The following is a 25,820-nucleotide window of genomic DNA, read 5'->3' as shown; positions in this document are numbered from 1 at the left end:
TCACGTGTTGTGTCTCCGCTGCAGTATGGCGGAGTGCGCGGGGCGCAGCAGCGCGGGCGCGGGGGCGGGGCGCGGCGGCAGGGGCGGGGGCGCCGCCGAGGGGGTGGTCGCGGCGGCGGAGTCCCCGCCCCCGGGGCCCGGCGGGGTGGTGTGAGGTACTACTCACGTGTTGTGTCTCCGCTGCAGTATGGCGGAGTGCGCGGGGCGCAGCAGCGCGGGCGCGGGGGCGGGGCGCGGCGGCAGGGGCGGGGGCGCCGCCGAGGGGGTGGTCGCGGCGGCGGAGTCCCCGCCCCCGGGGCCCGGCGGGGTGGTGTGAGGTACTACTCACGTGTTGTGTCTCCGCTGCAGTATGGCGGAGTGCGCGGGGCGCAGCAGCGCGGGCGCGGGGGCGGGGCGCGGCGGCAGGGGCGGGGGCGCCGCCGAGGGGGTGCGCGCGCCGGCGGAGCCCCCGCCGCCTGGGGACGGCGCCGGCGGGGTCGTGCTCGGTATCGACGAGGATGGCTGACACAAGGGAGACATATATTAAACGGCTAAATTTTTCTTCGCGATTTCAGGGTCGGTCCCACAGTAAAAGTTGCTCAGTACAATCCCAAAACCGCCCTGGGAACAGGAATACACTTAATTTTTAGCCACCCTGTATAGTATAAAGTTATACAAATACTTTCATACGTAGAAAATCCTTACACTTACAACTTGGGAACAAATATTTACAATAAATTTATTAATTTCCGCTACCTAAAGGTTGTCTGGAAGAGATCGCTTTTTAGCGATAAGACCGCCTGTTGTTTAACCTCTTCTTCCTGTATTATCCGTATTGTTTTCTGTAATGAGGTGTGCAATAAAGAGTATTTGTATTGTATTGTATTGTAAAAACATGAATAAATGCCCTCGCTGGGGATCGAACCCGGGACCTGTCGCTTCGTAGACAGGGGTCCTTACCTGTAATAAAGGTGTGGGCAGCTGCGCTTGGTCGCGCGGGCGGCGCGGGGGCAGCGGCGGCGGCGTGCCGCACACGCCCGCCGCCGACGCAGACCCTCCCCCCGCTGTGGACAACGATCACAGATTCACGTGGAATAAGGCACGGCTCGGAAGGATAATTATCAATTATAGTCAATGTTGATAATTATCGTGACTTTTATGCCTGATAATTATCGATTTGATAATAACCAAAAATTTTAAGGTCCAAAATATAAAAAACGCCGCTATCATTATTTTTTACTATCAAATAGAAAATAAATATATCTGGGATAATTATCGCGATAGTTATCAAAGACTATAATTATCTGGATAATTTCGAACACTGAAAAAAGGTTACAATGGTAACTTCGATATATGGGTGGATCAACTATTTCTTGTTGTTATTCTGTCCGGTCAGCCAAGAGACAATAGTAGCATAGTTTGTTAGAAGACATTGTACACCACCTTCTTCTGATACGCTTGGTAGACGAACCTCATTGGAAAGGGTTCATTCATAAGACTTTTATGTGATCAGGCGAAAGCGGGTCGCATCTCTTCTAAACCGCATCCGGCGCAGCGACAACAGGATACTGAAGGTAATCGCTGACAGAGCAGATAGTTCCATCCTGTGCACTTGGGTCAAAGTTATTAATTGATAATTTATCGCCGTATTTTAATATTTTTATTTTTATTTTAGGACATTTGTTTATTTCTATTTGTACTTTTGACATGAAATCATTATTTATATGTATAACAATGTTGTGACATCCTTAAATTCAATTGTAGTCAATTTTATTTTACTTATTTATTACATATTCATGATTCCAATTAATTTTAATTTTATTATAAATCTTGATATCATTGTCAAAATGTTGTGTTATGTTAATGATTAATTTTATTGTACTTACTAACATGTAGCTGTAATGTATTACTAACAATATTGTATGGAATTTTTAATTTTCTGAAATAAAGATATTTTATTTTATTTTATTTATAAGTATCACAAAAAAGCGTGTTTAGTGAATTTAAATGCCTAAAAATCTGGTTTTAAAGAGTTACCCAGGAGAACGTAACCATGGCAACGAGTGACAAGAAAAAGTTGATTCACCCATATTCCATTTGGCAAATATTTATCTGACTGAACAAGTTTTTTAAAGTTTACACAATTTATTAATTCACATGGCGACCCTGCAGTATACTCACAGACGGGCTCGTGCGTGGGCGTGGCGGGGGCGGGCGCGGGCGCGGGGGAGGGGAAGCTGAAGGCGGAGGCAGGCGGCGACGGCGGCGCCGGCGCGGGCGACCGCTTCGGCGACATGCCCGGCAGTCTGGGGGGCACAACCGTTTACTACATGGTAACACTTTTATTAAAGAAAATAAGCATTAATACACAAATATATCAACACATTTATTAATATCATCATCATCAAAAGTTGTAATTTGTTTATTTTATACATATCAGCACTTACAGATAAACCTTACGTGCTAAATGTAATTCACCAGTAACTTCCATAGGCTACGGTGAATGCTTACCATCAGGCGGCCCGTATGCTTGTTTGCCACCAATGTGGTATAAAAAAAAAACTTGCCACCCTGAACTAAAAATGAATTCTATTCACCTATAAACAGAGTTCATTTTAGTATAAGGTGGCTAGTTATTGAAGGGTGGCCAGTTATTGAAACCTTATATACTACAATGAATTCTGTTTATAAGTGAATAGAATTCATTTTTACTTTATTGAAGAAAATAAGCATTTTTGTGACGTCCCGTCTGGCCTATAGCTCGTTTTTTTAGCATTAGAAAAAGACTACACGATCTTGACGTGTCTTTTAATTGAAAAACGCTTTTTAAAAATCAGTCTCTATTACTTATGAAAGCAAAAGAATGTAAATACCTAATCGTATATGATTCATAATTATTACATATTTGCCGTGAATTCTTTTACAAAAGTGTTTTTCAATAAACAGACACGTTAAGATTGCAACTCAGCTGAAACGTCGGAATTTAAGGTAAAAATAATGAAATTATATCGCGGTAGACCCGTTTGTGAAATTAAATATGTATACACGCCAAGATTGTTTACCTTTTCTCTAATGCTATAAAAAAAACGAACTATAATCCAGTCCTTTAATAAAAAAAAATGTAGTTTCGCTCGCAGACGTCTCTCTCTCAAAGCTGTATTTATTTGTAATTATTTGTCTGGAGGAATGTGAAACAATGTTATGCAAGCAAAAAAAAAGCAAATTGAATGTACTTTCGTCAAGCAGCAGTTTCGTAGCGTTTTGCTAGAAAAAGTTATACTTAAGTCTACAAATAATAGGGTAATTCACCAGTAACTTGCCGCCCTAAACTAAAAATGAATTCTATTTATCCATAAACAGAGTTCATTTTAGTATAAGGTGGCTAGTTATTAAAGGGTGGCCAGTTATTGAAACCTTATACTAAAATGAATTCTGTTTATAGGTGAATAGAATTCATTTTTAGTTTAGGGTGGCCAGTTACTGGCGAATTACCCTACATGATAACAACTTTATTAAAGAAAATAAGCATTAACACAGTCAGTGACGAAAACCCGACTATCGGGTATTTTATGATTTCGTTCCCAGGCCGGACGACCCGATAGTCGGGATCGTGGTACTACAGCTTTATATGACGATATTGTTGTGGTCTGGCGCGGATGTCTTGTTTGGCTGGGTGGCAATGAATGTGTTAAATGAAAGTGCGATTGCCCGTATTTATTATAAAAGTGGAACAATTTACTATCTTGGGTGAGACTTGAACTCACGGCTACTGGATCTGCACTGAGCTCTGCTTGATACAAAATTAATCTATTCAAAAAAAGAGGCATGGATGTGCTCAATATACATTAACTTGTGAATAAATATTTTCCATAATGTCTCAATATCCAGGGAGTAAAATGGGGATTACCTTTGTGTGGAAAAGCGTTCGTCCATTATCGTCTTAAATCTACTTTTATTTTACTTTCATTTAAGTATCTGGGTTATAAAGAACGTATAATTTTAATACCTTATTACGATTACCAAACTTAATAATAACAAAACAACGGACGTACCTCGAGAGCAGACAAAACGCGAAAGACAGACAGTCTGGCAGACTGTTATCATCGTAATATTATATGTGTTGTATAATCTAATACGCGCTTTCATTTTGTTACATTTTACAAGATTTTATTTAACAATGTTTGTATGTAAACTCCGAGTCGTAATTAGATTCCAAAAAAAGTAAGAGAATGTTGCCACTTTTTACTGGCGCGTCTTGGATTTATGTAAAAATAAGTAAATAAAAGTACTTTTTTAAATCGTAGGAGTAAAATTACCAATAAATAAATTATCTTGGCGTGTTTATTTATAAAAAGGAATTTACTATTTTACAATCAAATTATTGCAGTGGCAACATTCTCTTACTTTTATGTTATTTATGGTGACAATGCAATATTATGGTACCATCGAGTTGATCTGATGATGGAGACAGGAGGTGGCCATAGGAACTCTATGACCAACGCAACCTAATTGGTGTTTGGGTTAACCTGCTCAAGAGATTTAGGTAAAATTTGGTATGTAGATAGTTTGAGGCCCGGGCAAGGGGATTCTATTGTTTCCCACAAAGTTTCAAGTCATAATGTATTGTTCTGCCCGCATTGTCGTTAGTCATAATTTATTTGGTTCAGTAACGCGTCACTTTTCAGGATTGCCATAAAACAAACCTATCGTAACCTATATAGGATAACATTACGTAAATCCTGAAAAGTTAACGGTTTCAGTTTTAGGACTAATGATAATATCACAAACAATATATTAGGACTTAAAACGTCATCGGAAAAAAAGGGACCCCCGGCACAGAATAAATAATAGTACTAAGTACAGAAGACTCACTCTCTAACAAAACGCGTCTGTTACGATCAGCACAGATATGGCCGCTAGGTGGCGACAGCGCCACGCGCGGCTTATGGCTTTCCCCAAAATTGGGGCCGAACGGTACTTTTAGCTACCTGTAGCAAAGCGACGAAATCGCGGAGTGAGACACGCTTGCCCCCGGGAAGGACATATGATAGTTTTATCATCATCATACCACGCAGACAAAGTTGCGGACACAAGCTAGTATTTAATTATGTAAGTTGATACAGTTCAGTGAGAGCCAGATGGCAGCTGAGGTGCGCGTGCGCCGATAAACTATATTTTGGCTGGAACATGATACTCTCGGATGAAATGTTTTTGTTTAATAGTGATTACAATGTAGGTATGTTATTTTAATAACAATACCTCCGTGAGTCGCAGACATGGTAACTCACGTATTTTAAGTCGAAAAAGCTCGACATGTTGAGTCTGCGCCGGTCCGTCACCGTCAACGCAAGTTCCTGATGACGCTCCTCGGTATGGAGTGAAACATGTCGAGCATTTTCGACTTAAAATACGGGAGTGACCCGTTTTTAATATATTTAATAGGTATTTTATGCAATGTTTTTTTTTTAATCAAATCAAAAATCATTTATTAATTAGCCAACAAATATCCATAGATACTTAGACAAACATAAAGTAAAACCAACATAAGTCTGCAACGATTTTGATAGCACACGCAGTGCAAGTGTTATTTATACGTCATAATTTCATAAAAGTTTGACGTTTCGAATAACACTTGCACTGCGTGTGCTGTCAAAATCGTTGCAGACTTATCTTCGTCTAACTCTACCTTACCTTACTTACAGACTAACATACATACAATAATTATAACCTTAGAAACTAAAAATTATTTAGGCGGCATAACAATGTTCGATGAAGGTTATATCTCGTCACAATTATTTTTTGGTAAGGTCAACCGAGGTAAATGCGTCTTTTAAAGATTTCTTCTAAACGGAACATTTTAGAACTATAGAGAAGCGCTGGTGGCCTAGCGGTAAGAGCGTGCGACTTTCAATCCGGAGGTCGCGGGTTCGAACCCCGGCTCGTACCGATGAGTTTTTCGGAACTTATATGTACGAAATATCATTTGATATTTACCTGTCGCTTTTCGGTGAAGGAAAACATCGTGAGGAAACCGGACTAATCCCAATACGGGCCTAGTTTACCCTCTGGGTTGGAAGGTCAGATGGCAGTCGCTTTCGTAAAAATTAGTGCCCACGCCAATTCCTGGGATTAGTTGCCAAGCGGACCCCAGGCTCCCATGAGCCGTGGCAAAATGCCGGGACAACGCGAGGAAGATGGAACATTTTAGAACTATTGCAACCCTCTCTGTTTAAAGTGTGGTCACTGAACTTTTAATGCAGACGGCTATAATAGTTATAATATGTTGCGTTTCGAAGATATCTTTAAATGACGCATTTACCACAAGAGACGCATTTACCTCGGTTGACCTTAACCATAGAGAAAAAATACATAGAGTGCTCACTCCATACATCAGTTTTAGTACCAAAAAGACTATTAGCATCTAGCATCGAGTAGCGGAACTATCAGTACTGCTACTTGACAATAGATGTAGCACCGACCGGAAAGTCTTATCTCAACAGCATAAGACTTTCCGGTCGGTGCTACATCTATTGTCAAGTAGCAGTACTGATAGTTCCGCTACTCGATGCTAGATGTAGACACTGAAATTAATAGTCTGAACTGATGTATGGAGTGAGCACTCTTGTCTTACTATATTTCTCTATGCCTTAACGTACTTAATAGAATACTAAGGTGTGTGTAGGGGTAGGTGTGTCACAGTCTATAAAACAATACAGTGATTCGACGAAGTCGTCTAGGCAGGGCAATCGTGAGGGTGTACCGCGTGCACCCGAGCTGCATACATTCGCCATTGTTAGTAGCTCGGTACACGTCAGACGTCGGTCCAATGTATACTTGTGTGTGTGTGTGTGTATATGCGTGTGCGTGTGCGCGCGGGCGTGCGTGTGTGTGTGTTGTGTGACTTGTGTGTGTGTTCGTGTGTGTGTGTGTGTGTGTGTGTGTGTGTGCGCGTGTTACCTGGCGCGGTCCCGGGCGGGCAGCGGGGAAGGCGGCGGGCGCCGCTCGGGCTCCGGCGCCGCTGCGGGGACATGCATCATTAGCGACGCTCTTGTTAAACACAAAAGTTTTTCACCACATCCACACAATGAAAATACTAACTGTAATAGTAGATTGTTAACCTGTGCCTTTCACCCGAGTTAAACACTCTCATTTTCATTTAGAATACGAAGAAAGTAAAATGCATATGTTTTTATAAAAACATTAATGAGTAAGTATACATTTTTATAGTATTTCTTGAGGATACTTTCAGTTAACAATATAGGCAAGTGTCGTTATTTATGGAATGGGCAGTTAAATATCAGAATGGAAATTGTATAACAAATCCATTTAAACCCATATTTAAACCGCATATAGTAAAAAAGCTTACAAAAATCGTACTTGGAACGTAAAATGTTCAGTGCAGAAACGTATCACTTTCTGCACACCTTTCAGAACAACAATGACCCTCTTTCAGATCATGAGAAATGAAAATAAATTTACGTGTATGCGCCTCCGGTTTGGTCTTCGGCGAGTGTGACGTGTGCGTGTTGCTGGTTGTACTGTTGCGAGGCAACAATGGCGGCACCCGCTCCAGCATCTGTCACAAACAAAACTCCTGTACAATAATATGACTCACAACGAAAGCGGGAAAAATATCTGACACGATCTTATTTGTAGAGCCATAAGAGCGTGTCACATATTTTTGCGGCCTTCGAAGAGTAACATATTGCAGGTAACTGTATCCCACAGACTACACAGCAGACACCACAGTATGAGGCGTTCCACCGGATTCGAACCGGCGACTTTGCGGCTAACGTTCAGGCCGCGTAGCCAACATGCCAATCGCTTACGCTCCGTAGCGATCGAAACGCAACTGCGAACTGTCACTGTCGCACTAATATGGAAGAGTAATAGAGAGATACAAAGCGTTTCGTCGTCGAAGCCATTTTTTTTACTATATACCATTTTAGAAAGACTAGGTGTCATTGCTCAACTCTAAGATCGAGTAAGAATAGAGGACATTATTTCAGTTTACATTCAATTATTGAAGGAACGTTTAGTGTTTAGTTAAAGTAGTCAGGGCCGCTTCAGGCACAAGGGCTATTCGAGGTTTTCATCGATTTTTGACAAGTTTTGAATCGTATCTCCTACATTTGCACTACAGATAGTATTATAAGAGAAACGGCTATCGGTTCTTCAATATTTTATCTTCATTTTTGTCTACCGGATTTTGAAAGAAATGAATACTTATTTTCGTAGGATTTTTATAACATTATTTAAAAAAACACTTTTTTCGTATCTAGTTTGCTGTGAAGGATCTTAGATATACGAAACCTACATATTTGGGTTCGTCTTTGACGTCTCGAAAAACGCATCGAGGATTTTAATTTTAAACTGATTAACACAAAAGTTATGGCCAGTTTTTTGGCCTAAAATTGTTCAACTTCGATGCCAAATATCTCGAGGACTATGAACTTTGAAGTAAATATGGGATACTATATTGCTTAAAGCCGTTGCTGTTAATATTATAAGCTACAAAAAACATTAGAAAACTAAGGGATTTAGATCGAAGGTAATTGGCGTGGGGGATCCCCTTAAGTGTGCACTCACCAGGTCGGGGTGGTATATGGGCGCGGCGTCGGCGAGCGGCCCGCGCGGCGATAGCGCAGGCTTGCGCTCCGAGCCCGAGCCTGGCGGCTGCAGCGGCGTCCTGAACACACCAAACTCTTAGCGCCCCTTGCACCGTCCCACTAACCCGGGGTTAACCGGTTAAACCCTCAACCCGGTGTCTAATTGCACTGGTAACCATTGTATCTCCATGATTAACCGGTTAACGCTGGGTTAGTGAATGGTGCGAGTGGCCCTCACACCCTTCCAACATCGGCGTCGGCGTTCGCACCGTCTATCTGTCTGTCACCAGGCTGTAACTCGTGAACTGTCTAGGTACCAAGACGGTTGAAATTTTCACAGATGATGTATTTCTGTTGACGCTATAACAACAAATACTAAAAATAAAATAATAATAAATATTTAAGTGAGCAGCAAACGTGTTTTTTTTTTTGCCGTTTTTTGCGTAATGGTACGGAACCCTTCGTGCGCGAGTCCGACTCGCACTTGGCCGGTTTTGACGTAATAACGTCTTATAAATCGATGAACACCAGTAGCATGCACGAAAAAGTGTCACGTTGTGGACAGATCTCCATGGTAACGTTGTAGACAGATCTCCATGGTAACGTATAAAAGTATACAATTTTTCATCAATGTTTTTAGGGTTCCGTAGCCAAATGGCAAAAAACGGAACCCTTATAGATTCGTCATGTCTGTCTGTCTGTCCGTCTGTCTGTCCGTCCGTATGTCACAGCCACTTTTCTCCGAAACTATAAGAACTATACTGTTGAAACTTGGTAAGTAGATGTATTCTGTGAACCGCATTAAGATTTTCACACAAAAATAGAAAAAAAAACAATAAATTTTTGGGGTTCCCCATACTTCGAACTGAAACTCAAAAATTTTTTTTTCATCAAACCCATACGTGTGGGGTATCTATGGATAGGTCTTCAAAAATGATATTGAGGTTTCTAATATCATTTTTTTCTAAACTGAATAGTTTGCGCGAGAGACACTTCCAAAGTGGTAAAATGTGTGTCCCCCCCCCTGTAACTTCTAAAATAAGAGAATGATAAAACTAAAAAAAAATATATGATGTACATTACCATGTAAACTTCCACCGAAAATTGGTTTGAACGAGATCTAGTAAGTAGTTTTTTTTTTATGCGTCATAAATCGCCTAAATACGGAACCCTTCATGGGCGAGTCCGACTCGCACTTGGCCGCTTTTTTTTATGACGTTATCACGTAAAATTATCGTCCGTAAACCGACTTTACAGACAACCATATTTTTTTACAAAGTATGTTTTTATATATTTATATCCAAAGCTCACCTTTCGTGTCTGGGCGAGTGTCGTTCTATCGCTCGCGGTGAGGGCGGCTCTTCGCACCGACTACTGCTCCTATACAAATATTAATACAATATACAGGGTGGATTTTCTTTTTGGGTCAGTGAGGACAGCTACCAGATCCCGTGCTGCTACGAGAAAACGGTCTAAGAAGACCTTCCCTCGATTTCAAATTAATGAAGATTGGCTTTTACAGATTTTGGAAAAAACATACAGGGTGCGAGAAAAAGGTCATTTTTGACAAACTTTTTTTTTGATGCCAATCGATCCCATTCCTATTAAGGATCAAAAGCTTGTATGGATATAAAAAAAAATTTCCGGCTAGAAAAGCCACTAATCGAGGAAAACTTTTCCCATACAATTTGTATGAAAATGAAAACTTTTATTTTTCACATGCTGTTTTTGTATGCCAATCGATTCCATTCCTATCCAGTATCAATAGTTTCCTAGGGGTCAACTTACGGTAATGTACTAAAAAGCCACAAATCAATAAAAACTTTTTCCATACATTTACTATGGGGAAAATGTGAAATGTTATTCTCAATTTTCTATCTCGCCCATGGAATGGAATGGGGAATGGGATCGATTGGCATCAAAAAAAAAGTTTGTCAAAAATGACCTTTTTCTCGCACCCTGTATGTTTTTTCCAAAATCTGTAAAAGCCAATCTTCATTAATTTGAAATCGAGGGAAGGTCTTCTTAGACCGTTTTCTCGTAGCAGCACGGGATCTGGTAGCTGCCCTCACTGACCCAAAAAGAAAATCCACCCTGTATACACATACATATAGATTTAATATTTATTCATTGAGGAGATAACACAGAAAACATGCATAGAATGAACAATAGTTATTTGCCCCCGAGTGAAACACAAAAATTTTCACCGCACCAACTCGAAGCAAATATTAAATGTAAAATATCAAACAAAATCAAATTAATGTTATTAAATATTTATCATCCAAAATAATTTAAAAGTCAATTCTACCAGCAAACATAAGAAAACAACTCAAAATAAATATGTTTGAAAATTGTGACCTGTAATACATTATTACCAATAAATAATGTCTATGTCTATGTCAAAATTTGCATTTGATTACTTTGCCTCGCATGTGAATTACTGATAGCAAAGTGCAACTTTGCAAAAAATATTGAAAAAAAAAAAAACAAATTCAAAATATACTTTATTCATGTAGGCCTAGCAACAAGCACTTATGAATAGTTTTTATTCATGTGGAAATTTTAAGCTTATTTTTTAACCCCACATCGTTGGCGGCGCGTCATCGTGAACCTTATTTGAATGCATGAAGGTTGATATTGGTCTGTAGACGCGCGCGTCAGTTGACGTCTTTGGCGGTCAAAATTGCAAAAGTCTGAAAGAGCCACGTATTTGTATGATTCCATGTACAGTATATCTATATTTTTTTTTAATCAAATTTCTATTACACCTTATGTGTATAATTGCATGAATTCTATAGTCATTTAAATTGTATTATTTTTACTTATTTTCTCGTAATGCATGTTAATTATAAGTAATTTTTTTTTTAAAAGATGTGTCCCGCCGAGTTTGTTGCCGGTCCCATATTGGGATACCCTCCTCCAATGAGGGGGGATTTAAATCTTCTCGGGGCAGAGGTGTAGGGTTGGAGCCGGTGTAGCTTTATTTGACGTTCATAAGCGCATTGTAATATGCCTACCTGAATAATCTTTTATCTTTATCTTAAAGGTTAATCATTCAATATACTTACTTGGCCTTGTCAAACAGAGCTAGTCCTTTGTCAAACAGGCTCAGTTGACTGAACGTATTGCTCGCAGAACGTTCTAGTCTCGGCGACACCAGGGAGTTTCTACCGTCATCCCAACGCGACCCTGTTTACATACATATAAGAATAAGAATGATTTATTGCGGTACTGTGTACATTTATAGATGGTAATCATGGTATACAATTTGTTTCAACAGTTACCCATTTCGGGTATGCAATACTTAATTAACTTATGAACTAGACTCAAATAACATGCAAAGATTTACATAGGTACCAATTAATGTTCAAAATATTCTTTCAGACTATAAAATGTTTTATCTAGAAGCCAGTTTTTCAACCTTACCCTGAATCGGTTACCTTCAAGTGCCTTAATATCAGCTGGAAGGTGATTAAATACTCGAATAGCTGTTACAAACGTACTCTTTTTGTATATAGATGTGTTTGTTTTTGGTAGTACAATATGGGATAATCTTACGTAATTAAAACCAGGGATGTTGCGAATATCCGCATCCGCAACCGCGGAACTTCCGCATTATTTTCAACATCCGCATCCGCATCCGCATAAAATCGATGCGGATTTAATGCGGATGTGGATGTGGAACAGGCGGGAACGTCTTAGCATCGGCGTAAGTGCTAGACTGCTGGGTAATTTAGTAATTAACCAAAAAAACCTATTAGAAATGAGCAGTCAAGCGTGAGTGGGACTTAATGTACGGAACCCTTGGAACGCGAGTCCGACTCGCACTTGGCCGGTTTTTTGAAAAAATAATTACTAAAATGTAATATTTGACGTTTTTTATGGTACTATCTTGACATCCGCATCCGCATCTGTGAGCCTTTAAAAATCCGCATCCGCGGATGTCAAAAAATCGGCATCCGCAACATCCCTGATTAAAACTATACTCAAACACACCCAAACGGGGTTGGCAACTGTCAAAGGTTTGCATAGATGGCGCCATCATAGCTTGTCCCTTTTCCTATGAGATTTGGCTTAAAGGGCTGGCATCCAGGGCATTAAAAAAACAAAAATTTGAGACAATTCTAGGTATCATTACGCGAAACTCTGCGTAGGGGGCGTCACTACCACAATCACTCACAATTTGAGGGTCCACAGCAAACGAGAGAGTCGAAATGTTATCTAATCTCTCTATCACTCTTGCATATTCGAGCGATAAAGAGGCAGATAGCTGAGTTTCGATTTCGCGTTTCCCGGTAGACCCTTTGTAAACAAACCGCCTTGATGTGTCAATGTCATATTTTATTGTCTGTGATAACCAAAATTTAAAATTTTAGAAACCCCCGACTATAAGATTATAAGAGCTGATGATCTTCAAACGGCTGAACAGATTTTCATGAAACATGGCTAATAACACTCGGGATAACATTATCTATGACACAAAAAAACTAAACGAAAATCGGTTCATCCGTTTGGGGGCTACGATACCACAGACAGATACACAGACAGACACGATAAACTTATAACACCCCTCTCTTTTAGCGTCGGGAGTCAAAAAACAGTTTAAGGCACAGTATGTATAAGTTATAGTTTGTAGCTTTCTAATAGACCCCGAAGGCTAATCCTATTGTCTATTGTTAAGTAAAACCGCTCGTGCCACGTGCCACAACCACCTGCATAAAAAATCGGTACTTCGGTTACTGAGTGCCGGCGAGTCGAACGCTACAGAACCAGTCTAAAATGTGTCATCGAGATGCGTAACAAAGGCGTGTATCGGAGAGCGCACCTACACTGGTTGTTTGAGCGTTGGACTAGCCCGCGCTCGGGTGCCAAATAGAATAATTAGGACCCTTTTTTGTAGGTAAGTAGCACGTGCGGTTTTACTGAACAATAGACAATAGGATTAGCCTTCGGGGTCTATTAGAAAGCTACCAACTATACTCTATGGTTGACGATGGGTGCTAGTGCTGCACTCTGGCGGCAGAACATTGCAGTAATACTCCCTCTGCTTTAGAGGGGTATAGTTACCTCTGTGTTCGGAGAGCGAGAGAGACGACACGGACGCGCCGTCCCACGCGCTCACGCTACTCGTCGGCGACAGCTGCGACACGCCTGGGACACACACAAGCAACATCAATAAGGTTTCTAATTAATCACACTATAAATAAATATTATAGGACATTCTTACACAGATTAAGAGGCAACAGGAGTGGTAATTTCTCCATACAAACGTACTCGACTGTTTCCTCCGTGGGTTTTGAAGCTAGAGCAATGATTTTTTCAACACAGATTAATATTGTCAATATCTGTGTCGGACCGTTTTGCTTTTTTTGATATTTTTGTTTTTTAAGGCGCTAGAGCCCTTCAAAAATGGCCAAAATGACCTAATTGACTATGCCGCAATGAGAGGCGTGGTATTCAAAACTGATATCAATTAGCCAAAAAATCAAAACGGTCCGACACAGATAATTTCATAATCATTTAGATTTCCAAATTTGGTTACGATTGGTTAAGTTTTGGAGGAGGAAACAGTCGAGTACAAAACCTCGATTTTTGAGATTTTTACGCAGGATTTTTCGCCTTGTCCTTATCGCACTAGTTTTAGGAGCCGCTTCCGTTAGCGAGACGGGTATATTTACCTAAAATATTTAAATCTCAGCTCCTGTTTCGTCTTAAGTCCCACAGTAAGCTCGAGAAGGCGTGTGTTGTGGGTACACAGACAACGATGTATAAAATATACAAATACATAGAAAACACCCAAGACTCACGAACAAATATCTGTGTTAATCACACAAATAAATGCCCTTACCAGGATTTGAACCCAGGACAGGATCACTAGGTCAGACCAGTCGTTAAAACACACTGCCATTTAACTTTAGATAATGTAATGCATTTCAGACAAATTTTAATTTTACCAATGTATGTGTCAATTGTGAAAATATGGGTGCATACAACTTACTCAAAAATATGTCCCATTAGTTCTTAATTCGCTGACATAAGCGCTATGGGACATATTCTTGAGTATGATGTGCACTCATATTTTTACACTTGACCGTACAGAGTCTAATGGCCCGGCCACGACATTGCGCGACCGGCGGCGGTGACAACCATGGAGCGAGACACAGCGATTGGACCTTTCCCACCTGTGGTTTCGAAATGGTCGCGCAACGTCATGGCCGGGCCGTTTTTATCCTACTAAGGCCCACGGTCCTACCTATTGTACCTATTCAGTTCGATATAATTCAAACCATGTACAATTGGAACAGAGTCGCTTTTGCTTTGTTTCGTTCAATTTTCAAACAACGCAAAATCATCTCTATTTCCTACAGTTTAGGTTCAAATTTCAGTGGCAAATTTTGGATGTTACGTGTATATGGCTGGGCTAGGAAGAGGACATAGACTAGGAATCCTCTAGACGGAGTTTAGAGCAATTATTTCATGAAACCGATGCTGCCAAAAATACTGGGGTGCGGGGGACGAGGTGAGCGAGTCCCGTGCCGTGATTGGTCCGTTCAAACACACGGACGACACACAAAGACACTTTGACTCGAAAATGGAGTAAAACTACCGTATATTTGTGGCAGAGGGGGTAGCGTTACTACGCTCAGTCTAGAGCAGCGGTCGGTAACCTTTTAGCAGCATTTATGACTTTATCAGATATTGTCGTTTTTCAATTATACCATAGAGAAAAAATACATAGAGTGCTCACTCCATACATCAGTTTTAGTACCAAAAAGACTATTAGCATCTAGCATCGAGTAGCGGAACTATCAGTACTGCTACTTGACAATAGATGTAGCACCGACCGGAAAGTCTTATCTCAACAGCATAAGACTTTCCGGTCGGTGCTACATCTATTGTCAAGTAGCAGTACTGATAGTTCCGCTACTCGATGCTAGATGTAGACACTGAAATTAATAGTCTGAACTGATGTATGGAGTGAGCACTCTTGTCTTACTATATTTCTCTATGATTATACATACAAAATAGCCAGGGAGGCTCGCGGGCCGCAAGTGACAGGTTCGCGGGCCGCAGGTTGCCGACCGCTGCCTTGGGGGGTTATACAAGTGAGTGAAACAACTCACTGAGCGTGTCGTCGTTGTTGTTGTGCGCGTCGCTGTCGCGCGGCGCGTGCTGCCGCCGCGACACCTTCACGGGCTTCAGCGACAACTCCGGGTATTTACGGGGCTGCAATTAAATTCGATCCTCGATTTAACCCTTAAATGCATAGTGATGCATTTATACACACAACATAAACATCAAATGTTATGCATTATTAAACAAATTCTATTTGTTCTTGTATATTATTTCAATAGTAAAACTAATAAATTTTCCGAATTATTACATAAATTTACGCAGTATTTTAATTTATAAAAGTTACATTTGTTTATAGACGAAATGTCGGAAAACTTGGAAAAACCTGGAAGTTGATGATTTTTAGTATGTGATTTTGGGCAGATTTTTCGGGTTTTGTAATTATTTTATATTTACAAATTTTATCATAGGAACATCACAAATAGTGTACCTTTCTGTTGGCAGTTAAGATTTTTTCTATACCCCTTACTAATAGCTATATATTTCCAAAAATATGATTTAGACTATGCAACTTTTAACACTGATTTCCCAGTGAAAATCGATGATATATATTTTTTTACTATTTTTCCTAGAAACGGCAAACAATTATGTGATATATATATTAATTTCGGGCAAAACGAAAAAATCATGTATTTAAGGGTTAAAACACTCCATTGGTCGTGTATTTTTTATTTGTATTGTAATGTACTTATTTTACAGGTTGATGTTTAAATAGTACTAATATTGATACCCGTTTTCCCATAAAGTTTTAAGTCATAATGTATTGTTTGTCCGCCTAAGTAATCTATAGGAGAACCTTACGAAAATCCTGAAAAGTTAACGACAATTATAATCTGACAATCAAACAAAGGGATCCGGTTTCTAACATTGTAGTCAATAGGGATAATGACACATGTTGAATTTTATAACAAAATCCAGTAAAATAGATAGCAAACGAGCAATTTATCACAATAATGTGGATATTAAAATAAAATATGGAAATGTTACAAAGGACCTGAAAGTTTCAAAATTTAGGTTTTTTTTTAACTTCCAAAACGATAAAAGTAAGGGTACCATTCGATTCCTTACATTTCATCCAAAAAAATATTGTATAGCAATTATATACATAAACGCAATATTTCACCGACAAAAACGCAATTTTCTTGTTTTGTCAATACTACAACGTGGGCGATGACGTTTTGTATAGGGCGTTTCGCGAGTGAAGTGCGACTGTCGGCCTTTGACTACAATTTCTGACTTTTGTGTTACTTTAATGCAACGGGTCCCATATAGACATTTAATCCTAAAAACAAACCCGATCGATTGATACCATAAATGAAAATTAGTCATGTAGCCTATTGGTGGTCTAGTGGCCATAATGAAAATGTTCAATACTCACAAACTTAGGCATCTGTTTGACAGGCGGCCTAGGTTCTATCTCCAAGCTCTTCGCGTAGAGGTAGTTCGTGACTTCGTTCTCATCTAGACCTGGGAACGGGTCTAGTGCTTCTAGGAATGCCTAAAAAACAAGTACTCATTTAAAACACCTGTGTATTAAAATTAAAAATTGTTTATTCGGTTAAAGAATTACTTATGAAGTTGTAAGTTTTGGCGCCTCCTCTTAAGTAACAAATACCTGTGTTAAGAGGCACCGCTCTTCCTTAATCTTTTTTTAAACAATCGAATGAAATATTTATTCAATAAAAATCAAAATAAAGATACAAATACAAAAAACAATAGCTTAGTCAAAAAGACACACAACTAACTTCATTGTTAACAGAATACAAGCGTGTCAAGGTAATGTTCAAAATTACCTTGACACACTCTTATTCTGTTAACAGAAAAGTCGCGTCAAGATCATTTTGAACACCTGGCCCGCTTAGCAACTTCTGCTGCTGACTGTACTTATACTCACCCGTGTTTTAGGTTCAACCGTGAGACAATATGGCTGGTTCTGGTATTGCTGGATCTCTCCAGTTATTTCAGCAACTTTTCTTCGTTTCGAGAAGTTTATTAGTTTGTTGTCCGAGTCGGGAAGGAAATCTGAAACAAAAGGTATCAAATAAGACTCTTGTCGTAGTACACAGGAGGTTTTTAGGGTTCCGTAGCCAAATGGCAAAAAACGGAACCCTTATAGATTCGTCATGTCTGTCTGTCTGTCTGTCCGTCTGTCTGTCCGTCCGTATGTCACAGCCACTTTTCTCCGAAACTATAAGAACTATACTGTTGAAACTTGGTAAGTAGATGTATTCTGTGAACCGCATTAAGATTTTCACACAAAAATAGAAAAAAAACAATAAATTTTTGGGGTTCCCCATACTTCGAACTGAAACTCAAAAATTTTTTTTTCATCAAACCCATACGTGTGGGGTATCTATGGATAGGTCTTCAAAAATGATATTGAGGTTTCTAATATCATTTTTTTCTAAACTGAATAGTTTGCGCGAGAGACACTTCCAAAGTGGTAAAATGTGTGTCCCCCCCCCCCCTGTAACTTCTAAAATAAGAGAATGATAAAACAAAAAAAAATATATGATGTACATTACCATGTAAACTTCCACCGAAAATTGGTTTGAACGAGATCTAGTTAGTAGTTTTTTTTATACGCCATAAATCGCCTAAATACGGAACCCTTCATGGGCGAGTCCGACTCGCACTTGGCCGCTTTTTTTAAACGGGGACATAGCGGGAAAGTCTTATCCAGGTAATTGTCTTATCCCAACTTGCCAATTGGCAACTTTTTAACCTTTTGAACGCCAAACGGCGCATCCCTTTGCCGTGCCACTGACGCAGGGATAAAATTTAGTTTCGTGAATAAATAATGCCAACCTAAAAGTGGGGTGTTTTTCAGTAGATTTTCATCAAAAAACGATCGACGTCAAATGCCGTCTTTGGCGTCGTTGTCACGGTTTTGCGTTGACGTCAATTGCCGTCTGTATGTGGCGTTCAAAAGGTTAAATACATTTTAGCAACTTTTCGATATCCAATAGGGAAGCTTCCTCTACTAGGGAATATCACGCTAAATCTGCGTAGAGGGCGCCACTCCCACAATAAGTCACAATCTAAGGGTCTACCGCAAACGAGAGAGTCGAAATTTTGTTATCTAATCTCTCTATCACTCTTGCATATTCGAGCGAAAAAGAGGCAGATAGCTGAGTTTCGATTTCGCGTTTCCCGGTAGACCCTTTGTAAACAAACCGCCTTGATGTATCAATGTCATATTTGATTGTCTGTGAAAAGTTGTCAAAAATCAGTTTAAGGCGCAGTATGTATAAGTTACTCTATGGCAGTGGTTCCTAACCTGGGGGTAATTACCCACGTAGGGGTAAAACTGGTATTTTACGGGAGTAATAAGCTAACCTAATATAACAATACAACAAACGTACACGTTTTGCTTTTTATTACCATTGGGAGGAGGGGTAAAATCAGGTTCCCTAGTTAGTCATAGGGGTGACCGGACTGAAAAGGTTAGGAACCACTGCTCTATGGTTTACGAAAATGGTTTACTTACCTCTGTTCCCCTCCTCAATATTATAAGAGACATGAATGCCGACTTCGTGAAATGAAATACTCCATAGTTTAATATAATATATTAAGAGTAAATATAAGAGCGATTACAGCGGCAGTTAAGCCTCAGGGGGCTTTGTTCGCTGTCATAATTTTTTTAATTGTGTTAATAAATAAATGAAAAAAAAAAAAATGTGCAGTATGTTCGTGAGGTACATGCCGAAGAAAGGGACGCACGGGGGGTTGATACTTCTCAATCTTTCATTGTTACCAACTTATGTGTTCAATTTAGCAACTTTTTTAGCAACCTAGTGCTTAAACTTGCCAATCGACAACATTTTAAATAGAATTTATCAACTTTCGATCCACTATACATCTTTTAAATTTCTTTTTCTTCATAGAGAAGTCAGAGTTTAGAAAAAGGGCATTTTTATATCGGTAATTAATAATTATTGTTGAAACTTTTAATATTACTTACATAATACCCAAAACTTGCCAATTTGCAAGTTTTTAAATAGAATTTATCAACTTTCGACCCACTATACACCTTTTAAATTCCTTTTGATATATATATAAAGCTGCAACACGACTGACTGATGATCAATTGATCTCCCGGAAGGGGGTTCGGGGGGTATTTGACTATGGTACGGTCGTATAGAGGGCGGCTCGGTGACCTCCAGAAAAATCTGACATTTGGTCTACCGCTCTCGGTCAGAAAAATGTTTGACGGCCCGGCCAAACGGTCAGACCTAGGTGGGGGGTGCTCGACCAAATGTCATAGAGGGACCCTCGCAGTTTTCGAAGCCGCCATTTTTTTTCCAAACGGGCCGTCTTTTTTTTTTTAATTTTTTCAAGTTTGTCCTAGCGCGCTGAAATTTTGCTCCCGGAAATTCGCGGTCCCCTAGATTCCTATGAAGAAAAATTTTTTTGAAAAGTGTTTCAATTGCGGAAAATCTGGTCACTTTTATTTTGTATGGCAACTTTTAAACGGTGCCAGATAGGTGGGGGGTGCTCGACCAAATGTCATAGAGGGCCCCGAGACAAAACAAACTGCATTAAAAAAAATTCAAAATGGCCGACTTTTTTTTTAAATTTTTTCAAGTTGGTCCGAGCGCGCTGAGATTTGGCATGGCGGGAGATAGAGGCCTAAAGATTCGTATGATAAAAAATTTTTTTGGAAAAGTCCCAAGATGGCGGAGAAAATAGCAATTTTATTTTTGTATGGCAGCTCTAAAACGGTGCGAGATGGGTGGGGGGTGCTCGACCAAATGTCATAGAGGGCCCCGAGACAAAACAAACTGCATTAAAAAAAATTTAAAATGGCCGACTTTTTTTTTTTTTTTTTTTCAAGTTGGTCCGAGCGCACTGAGATTTGGCACGCGGCGAGCCTGGGGGCCCAAGATTACAATGTAAAAAAAATTTTTTGGAAAAGTCCAAAACGGCGCGGGCAGGGGCAAAAGTCAAATTTCCAAGTAGGTTAAGCGAGCCCGAAGGGCGAGCTTCAGGCTGGGAGGCCGGAGGCCGACCCCGCGACGGGCCGTCAGGCCCGGAGCTTCACCCCGGACGTCCAAGCGTGTCTTACCCCCAGTAATTTTGGGCGAGGCCGAAGGCCTCGCCGCGGGAATGACGAACAAAGCAAAATCCTATAAAAAAAGTGTGTTAAGCGAGCCCGAAGGGCGAGCTTCAGGCCGGGAGGCCGAAGGCCGACCCCGGCGGAGGGCCGAAGGCCCGGAGCCTTCACCCCGACTCCCAAGCGTGCAACCCTCAGTAATTTAAAGCGAGGCCGAAGGCCGAGCTGCGTGAATGCAGTGCTTCCAAGCGTTCTACCAAGTCAACTGTCTTGATAAGCGAGCCGTCGGGCCGAAGGCCCGGCGGCGAAGCGTCGAGGCTCGCGAAGGCCGAAGGCCGAGCTCCGCGTAGGGCCGAAGGCCCGAAGCGTCAAACGAGAGGGGGAAGTTGGATCTTAAACACGACCCAATAGTAAAAGTGGCTTAGACAAGCGAAACGGCGGGCCGAAGGCCGTAGGCCGTAGGCCCGACGTGAGCTTGTCAAGACACTTTTACTATTGGGTCGTGTTTAAGCTTCAACTTCCCGCTTACGCTCCCAAGCAAAACCAACCCTCCCCAAGTGTTTTAATAAGCGAAGCGGCGGGCCGAAGGCCCGACGCTGAGCTTCGAAACCCAGCGAAGGCCGAAGGCCGAGCTCCGCGTAGGGCCGAAGGCCCGGAGCGTCCCTTACGGTTTCCCAAGCACGCGAGGCCGTAGGCCGAGCTGCGGGAATGAAGTGCTCGCATGCGGATCTTTTCTTTCTAGCAAAAGTACAACTTTATTTCTTTTTCCCTTTGGAAAACAAATTACTACAGCACCAACAACAGCACCAACTACACAACAACAACAACAACAAACAGTACGCACACCGCGGGGCCCTCGGGCCCCGCGCACAGGGCAAAATCTAGTTCTTCATATAGAGAGGCCAGAGTTTAGAAAAAGTACATTTTTATGTCGGTAATTATTTTTCAAACTTTTGTTACTTATGTGCTAAGTTTAGCAACTCAGTAGGTACCCATTGCCAGTTGGTAACTTTTTGATTACAATTTAGGAACTTTTCCATGGGTCGTGTAAAAGGGGGGGAGGGGTACTTTTTAATTCAATTCAATTCAAAATATACATAATATACTTACTTACGCTTAAGTTGCTCCTGTGATGTTGCTTCTGTCCATGGGCGACGATGACCGCTTCCCATCAGGCGGCTCGTCTGCTCGTTTGCTCTGACTATTACATAAAACCTGCGCCTGTCGCCTGCGGTATTTCCGGACCGATACGACCTTCAAACCTTCAAGAAAAGAGCGTACTCCCATCTTAAAGGCCGGCAACGCGCTTGCAACCCTTCTGGTGTTGCGGGTGTCCATGGGCGGCGGTAATCGCTTACCATCAGGTGATCTGTCTGCTCGTTTGCCTCCTTTATCATAAAAAAAAAAAAAAAAAAAAAAAGTATTACCTCTGTTCCCCTCTTCAATGTGCAGTATGTTCGTGAGGTACATGCCGAAGAAAGGGACGCACGGTGGATTGATGCTTCTCAACCTCTCCTGGTACCGCCGGAAGTGGTCCGAGTTCAGTTCCCGGAACTCTTCCAGGTGCCTGAGTAACCGGGGCGGGACCATCTGTGGACAGAATACGTCATTCAGTCATTCGCAAGAATGTATTCACAGATACCGGCCAAGTGCGAGTCGGACTCGCGTTCCACGGGATAAGTACATTAAGTCCGACTCACGCTTGACATTTTGAATAGGTTTTCCTTTCATCTATAGCAGTGGTTCCTAACCTGGGGGTAATTACCCCCGTGGAGGTAAAACTGGTATTTTACGGGGGTAATAAGCTAACCTAATATAACAATACATCAAACGTACACGTTTTATTTTTTATTACCATTGGGAGGTGTAAAATCAGATTCCCTAGTTAGTCATAGGGGTAACCAGACTGAAAAGGTTAGGAACCACTGATGTATAGGTAGAATTATTTTGTGTATTTTTTTCAGAATATTAGACCCCGTAGTTTCGGAGATAAAAGGGGGGGGGGGGGGGGGCGGGGTCGGACAGACAGACGCACGAGTGATCCTATAAGGGTTCCGTTTTTCCTTTTGAGGTACGGAACCCTAATAAAAGTTGTTAAATACTATAAAAGCATGTACTCACTGCATGTGTCACTTTTTCTTTCATATATGACATCTATTTCAGTTTATAATTTATATATAGTAGTGTGACTACAAAAAAACACATCAATATATTTAATAAAATAGTTTGATTTGTTCCCAAAGTTGTGTATGTAACACAGTTTACCTAAACATGCCTAAACTAAGAGCGGTTTCGCACTACGTCCGATCCGAATCCGATCCGAACACGTGAAAATATGGGTCTAGAAAACTCGGACCGAATTCGGATATTCGCTTACGCACTAGTCCTATCCGAACCCGTGAAAACATGGGTCTAACTCGGACCGAATTCGAATATTCGGACGCAGTGCGCGAGCGTTCATACAAATAATACTAAGGCTACTTCGGTCCGTCAAAAATCTTCTCCGGAATGGAGATTCTAGAATGACGGATATCGAATGTAGTGCGTAACTTACCATAGAAATAGTTCTACGGCTACAACGGACCATATTTTCACGGGTTCGGATCGGATTCGGATCGGACGTAGTGCGAAACCGCCCTAAGGGTGACAGTGACATTTCATAAACATTATTGCAAATAAAGTCGACATAGAGCATTTAGTTAGTTGTTAGCAGTTCTAACAACTATAGTATACTGTGACTCGCCTGGAACGTGGCCCTGAGCCGGTGCACGGACGCGGAGCCGGCGGCCGCGGCCACACATAGGACTCCGTTAAAGTTGTTGAGGCCCCGTAATGCGCAGCCCAGTACTAACAACTATAGTATACTGTGACTCACCTGGAACGTGGCCCTGAGCCGGTGCACGGACGCGGAGCCGGCGGCCGCGGCCACACATAGGACTCCGTTAAAGTTGTTGAGGCCCCGCAATGCGCAGCCCAGTACTAACAACTATAGTATACTGTGACTCACCTGGAACGTGGCCCTGAGCCGGTGCACGGACGCGGAGCCGGCGGCCGCGGCCACACATAGGACTCCGTTAAAGTTGTTGAGGCCCCGCAACGCGCAGCCTGTTCTAACAACTATAGTATACTGTGACTCACCTGGAACGTGGCCCTGAGCCGGTGCACGGACGCGGAGCCGGCGGCCGCGGCCACACATAGGACTCCGTTAAAGTTGTTGAGGCCCCGCAACGCGCAGCCTGTTCTAACAACTATAGTATACTGTGACTCACCTGGAACGTGGCCCTGAGCCGGTGCACGGACGCGGAGCCGGCGGCCGCGGCCACACATAGGACTCCGTTAAAGTTGTTGAGGCCCCGCAACGCGCAGCCTGTTCTAACAACTATAGTATACTGTGACTCACCTGGAACGTGGCCCTGAGCCGGTGCACGGACGCGGAGCCGGCGGCCGCGGCCACACATAGGACTCCGTTAAAGTTGTTGAGGCCCCGCAATGCGCAGCCCAGTACTAACAACTATAGTATACTGTGACTCACCTGGAACGTGGCCCTGAGCCGGTGCACGGACGCGGAGCCGGCGGCCGCGGCCACACATAGGACTCCGTTAAAGTTGTTGAGGCCCCGCAATGCGCAGCCCAGTACTAACAACTATAGTATACTGTGACTCACCTGGAACGTGGCCCTGAGCCGGTGCACGGACGCGGAGCCGGCGGCCGCGGCCACACATAGGACTCCGTTAAAGTTGTTGAGGCCCCGCAACGCGCAGCCTGTTCTAACAACTATAGTATACTGTGACTCACCTGGAACGTGGCCCTGAGCCGGTGCACGGACGCGGAGCCGGCGGCCGCGGCCACACATAGGACTCCGTTAAAGTTGTTGAGGTCCCGCAAAGCACAACCCAGTTCTAGAAACCGACAGACAACGCCAACTCGCTCTTCTAGGTTCTCGCTCTCGACTATCCATTTCTCCATCCAGCGTGTGAACTGAGAATAAAATTATACAATTTTAAAACAAGGGACGAGAGGCAGACGTTTCTGTAGAGATATTTTGCCGATCAGAGTGAGTGTCAATGGCTCGAGGAAGACTGTACTTTTGTACACATTCTACTTTTAATTACGGATACGAGAAAAGTTAATTAGATTTATATTTAAAAAAAAATAGGAAGTATAAAGCAGGGATGTTGCGGATGCAGATTTTTTGACATCCGCGGATGCGGATGCGGATATTTAAAGGTTCACATCCGCGGATGCGGATGCGGATGTCAAGATTAGGTACTTAGAAAACGTCAAATATTACATTTTTAGTATTTTTTTTTTAAAAAAAAAAACGAAATGTTTAGTATTTGAGCAACAATATAGGTGCGTTATATTTAATAAACAGTAACTTGGCCGACTTTTCTGGATCTAGACGATTTCGTTATAGGTAATGACGAAATTACCTAGCACTTACGCCGCCGCTAAGACGTTCCTGTACCGACTTGTTCGACATCCGCATCCGCATAAGCTCCGCATCGATTTTATGCGGATGCGGATGTTGAAAATAATGCGGAAGTTCCGCAGTTGCGGATGCGGATGTTCGCAACATCCCTGGTATAAAGTTGTATGTCTGGAGCGAACTGTTATTGAATAATCGTCAAAAGTTAAGGCGACAGTAGAGGTGGGTAAATTTTCAGATTCTGTCAATTTACCCCATTTCACACACAAGCGCACTTCACGCACACTACCTCACTTTACTGGGACAGGTCATTGACCCATCAAGTTTATTTAAGATAGCGTTTTGAGTTTAGTGATAACCACTGACCTCTTTTGAGGAACAGAAACTGTAAAAACGTTCCATTGAAAGAAGAAAGAGAAACAATACATTAAATCTTGCTCTCCTTGTCTGTTCATGTCACACGTGACGTATTTAAATTCTAATTTAATTCATTTGATTGTTAACTATTTTCTGCATATTACGGCTTTGTCGAGATACGCGTTTTGTAAAGTTAAACCGAATAAACCCAGATGTCATTAAGTCAGATGTAAAATGTTACTTACTACTCTATACG

General features: G+C 41.7%; 1 protein-coding gene across 1 annotated transcript in view; it reads right to left on the bottom strand.

Annotated features, from left to right (window-relative positions):
- Positions 1-324: 324 nt before the first annotated feature.
- Positions 325-25,820, bottom strand: part of LOC134660442 (protein son of sevenless-like) — a 74,471-nt gene continuing 48,975 nt past the window's right edge. The window contains exons 23-36 of the mRNA XM_063516186.1: positions 24,574-24,756; positions 22,206-22,368; positions 17,617-17,744; positions 17,101-17,220; positions 15,713-15,815; positions 13,656-13,739; positions 11,657-11,777; positions 9,900-9,968; positions 8,569-8,668; positions 7,459-7,555; positions 6,937-6,997; positions 2,161-2,285; positions 940-1,043; positions 325-501 (exon numbers count right to left, since the gene is read on the bottom strand). Of these exons, the coding sequence (XP_063372256.1) occupies positions 325-501; positions 940-1,043; positions 2,161-2,285; positions 6,937-6,997; positions 7,459-7,555; positions 8,569-8,668; positions 9,900-9,968; positions 11,657-11,777; positions 13,656-13,739; positions 15,713-15,815; positions 17,101-17,220; positions 17,617-17,744; positions 22,206-22,368; positions 24,574-24,756 (1,635 nt within the window). The remainder of the gene's footprint in view (positions 502-939; positions 1,044-2,160; positions 2,286-6,936; positions 6,998-7,458; positions 7,556-8,568; positions 8,669-9,899; positions 9,969-11,656; positions 11,778-13,655; positions 13,740-15,712; positions 15,816-17,100; positions 17,221-17,616; positions 17,745-22,205; positions 22,369-24,573; positions 24,757-25,820) is intronic.

The sequence above is a fragment of the Cydia amplana genome, chromosome 27 (genome assembly GCF_948474715.1).
Source record: "Cydia amplana chromosome 27, ilCydAmpl1.1, whole genome shotgun sequence".
Classification (NCBI taxonomy): Eukaryota; Metazoa; Arthropoda; class Insecta; order Lepidoptera; family Tortricidae; genus Cydia; species Cydia amplana.
Note: the sequence above shows the minus strand (reverse complement) of the source record. Positions and strands in the feature narration are given on the sequence as shown.